Source organism: Tupaia chinensis, unplaced genomic scaffold, assembly GCF_000334495.1.
Source record: "Tupaia chinensis unplaced genomic scaffold, TupChi_1.0 Scaffold138060_1, whole genome shotgun sequence".
Classification (NCBI taxonomy): domain Eukaryota; kingdom Metazoa; phylum Chordata; class Mammalia; order Scandentia; family Tupaiidae; genus Tupaia; species Tupaia belangeri.
In genome coordinates, this window is record NW_006197961.1 from 689,831 (window position 1) to 693,081 (window position 3,251).

The 3,251-nt window shown below is 65.8% G+C and overlaps 1 protein-coding gene across 1 annotated transcript in view; it reads right to left on the reverse strand.

Moving 5' to 3' along the window:
- The window catches only part of LYL1 (LYL1 basic helix-loop-helix family member), a gene marked incomplete in the record, with an annotated part of 3,282 nt that extends 420 nt beyond the window's left edge, over positions 1 to 2,862 (reverse strand). Inside the window, 4 exon segments of the mRNA XM_014592631.2 lie at positions 1 to 235; positions 1,226 to 1,317; positions 1,413 to 1,767; positions 2,628 to 2,862. Of these exon segments, the coding sequence (XP_014448117.1) occupies positions 1 to 235; positions 1,226 to 1,317; positions 1,413 to 1,744 (659 nt within the window).
- Between the last annotated feature and the right edge of the window lie 389 nt (positions 2,863 to 3,251).

The following is a 3,251-nucleotide window of genomic DNA, read 5'->3' on the forward strand; positions in this document are numbered from 1 at the left end:
CCGGGCGGGATGGGGCCTGCGGCCAATGCGGCCGCCTGGTCGCGCAGCAGCCGCACCAGGAAGCCGATGTACTTCATGGCGAGGCGGAGCACCTCGTTCTTGCTCAGCTTCCGGTCTGGCGGGTGGGTCGGTAGCAGCTTCCTGAGCTCAGCGAAGGCGCCGTTGACGTTCTGCTGTCGCCAGCGCTCTCGGCTGTTGGTGAACACGCGCCGGGCCACCTTCTGGGGCTGGTGCCCTGCGGGCGGGCGGGAAGCGCGGGCAGGGTGGGTGCTGAGGCCCAGAGGGTGCTCCCTCCTGCCCTGGCTTCCGGCACCCTGGGGCACTTAAACCCGGGCAGGGGGTTGGGGGCGTCTCCACCCAAGAGTCCCCTAGACAAGGACCATCACAAACCCAGACTCCAGACCTGGGACTCCCTGCACCTTCACAGGGATGGCAGACATTCCCCCAGGAAATGCCTCCTACACGCAGTCGGGAAGCTGGCCCCTGGCCCCCGTTCTCAGTGTCCCCCCCCACTGTGGTCTGCTGTGCTCCTGGATCCAAGACAGTGCTCTTAAAACCACGGCCCTGCTGGGCCCTGTGTGGCTATGTGGTGACCTATCTGATGGCTGTGGTTGTGGCGGTGTGGCTGTTTCACGTGTCGTGGTTCTGTGGCTGACTCTCATGTGGCCATGGTTCTGAGTGGCTGCGGTCCTGGGGCTGTCTCTTTCACGGCTATGCATTCTGCATCGGAGCAGAGCTATCATTTTGTGGCCTCCCTGCCTTGTCCTGGCAGGCTGTGTGTGGGTGTGTGTGTGTGTGTGTGTGTGTGTGTATTTACTCTAGGGCTCAAGGAAGAGAGAGGGAAAGTGAGAAATCACCCCCCAGGGGAGTGACCACGCCACAGTCCCTTCTTCTCCAGCCTCCTCTGAGGATCTTGGGCATGCATGCACACACACCCTGTTACTCAAGCCTCCCCCACCCGGCACCCCCACCCCCACATCAGGGGACTCTAAGCCTGCAGTCAGCCATGGGGATCCAGCCGCCTTAACCCCCATGCCACCCTGGCTGGCCCAGCACCACTCGGTTTTGCCATGGGTGACTTGGTGGCTGGCCAGGGCCTGCGGTTTCCACACGTGGTTATAACCCGGGTGGGCACGTGCTGCTGCAGACGCGTCTCCCTGTGGAGCTGACCGCCCCTTCGGCATACCCGCAAAGCGTGCACCCACACACGCCATCCCGGCCTCACCCTCGGCCAGGTCCAGCTCGCAGTGGCTTGGCCTCCGCTTCAGCCGGCTGCCGGGGAAGATACCGAAAGGTCCTGCTGGCCCGATGTAGACGCTGTAAGGGGTCGGGGGGGTGGGGGACACTGAGGCCTTGTGGGCGAGGCCCCTGGTCCCCAGTGCCCCCCAGCCCTGCCCCGGTTCCCCACTGACCTGTTGAGGAAGGGGTGAGGGTGGGAGTGGAGGGCCAGGGTGGGAGGGGCGGCTCCCAGAGCAGAGAGTTGCAGCACAGGGGGCTTCAGGGTGCTCAGCTCTGGCATGGGCATGGCTGTCCCTGGGGGCCTGGTGTGACCCAGGCTGATCACGGGCACTCCAGGGGGCAGCAGAGGGGGTGAGGAGTGGCGGGGGCCCACCTCTTCCATCTGCAGGGGCCCAGGCGAGGCAGGCCTAGGGGACGGGGCTGGCGCCCGACTGGGAGCACGCACCATCTCCACCTTCTCGGTCATGGTGGGACCCACCTCTGCTTGGGCTTGAGGTGGACACATGGACCCCGAGAGGGGGCGCTCACCTGTGGGAGGGAAGGAAGCCGTGGGGAGCAGGGCCGGGTGCCACGCCCCCACCTGGTTACCTCCCCAGCTCTCCAGTGGACAGAGAGGAGGAGGAAAAGGGTAGGGGCGAGGATTCAGGGGGGGGCCGAGGCACGGTCAGGACATGGGGGCCCACGGACACAGCGCCTGTCTCTGACCAAATGTCCCCCCTTCCAGAATCCCTTCACCTGCAGCCAGCCCAGAGCTGAGAACCCCTACATGCTTCTGGGATTCCCCCCCACTCACACACAAACCTCACCACCACACCGCCCCTGTAATCCTCAGATCTGAAGGTCTAATTCTGAGACACCCCCCCCCGAAATGATTCCTCAATGCCACATTCATCAACGGGGTGTTTGGAATTCCTCCAGGATCAATTCCGACCCTCACTCTCCCCCCCACACACACACCCAATCTGACGCTACAGACCTCAGGTTTGACCCTGAGGGGTCTCTGCCCTTTGTCTCTCTGCCTCTGACCCTAAAAGTGCTCCATCCAGTGACCCCCCCATCTTTGCCGAAAATGTCATCCTCCCCTTGCAAACTCTTTGACCCACTACTCTGACCCCCAAACACTGCCCCCCCGATGCCCAGTCCAGCCCAGTTAGGTCCTGACCCTCCCTCTGGCTCTGGGGTCCCCCTGGCGCCCCACATCAGCATCCACACTGCTCCCAGGTCCTGCATGTTCCTTCTACCCCTAGCTGCATGGCCCCTCTGGGGGTCTCCAGCTAGGCTCTGGGCCCTGGGCCCTGACTCAGTGAATCCCTGCTGAATGAATGAATGAAGGGGTGCAGCTGGGGTGCAAGCCCGGGATACCCCACCTCTCCGGCCTCCCCTCTTACCCCGAGCTGTTCCCGCAGCCTAGTGAGTGCCCGCTCTGGCTCTGGCTCTGGCTTGTCAGCGCTCGCAGTCCCGTCGCCAGGATGCGGTTTCCGGCGACCGGCCAGGCTCCCCGGTCCCGCTGTGGTCTGGCCTCTGCGCTCCAAGCAGCCCTGTCCAGTCCGGCGTCGGGCCGCGCCTCCTCCAGGGCTCCCGAGGGCCGGGGCCGCCGGGGCGGCAGCGTGGGTCCCCCCCCCCAGGGCACCCCCGGCGCAGAGGCCGGAGGATGCTGGGCCGGCGCAGATAAGGGCCTGGCCGCCTGGCCGCGCCTGATAAGGAGCCGGGCTGACCCCGGAGGAAACCGGCGGGCGGGGTATACCGAGCGCGGGCCCCTGGGCCCCGCCCCCGGCCTGCACGGGGCAGGCCTCGGCCGGCAGTCACCCCTCAGGGCCTCGCCTTCCTGCCCCCTAACGCGCTGGAGGGGCCCTGGCTCTCCGGGGACCCCAGCGAGGATGAAGTGCTTGGATGCACGCAGAGGGGAAACTGAGGCAGAGAAGCCCGGCCTCCTGCTTGGGTCTGCCCTTTGTCCTGGCCGATGGGGGTGGGGGACGGTGGCTCTTTCCGGCCTGCTGGGGCCTCGTGACCTG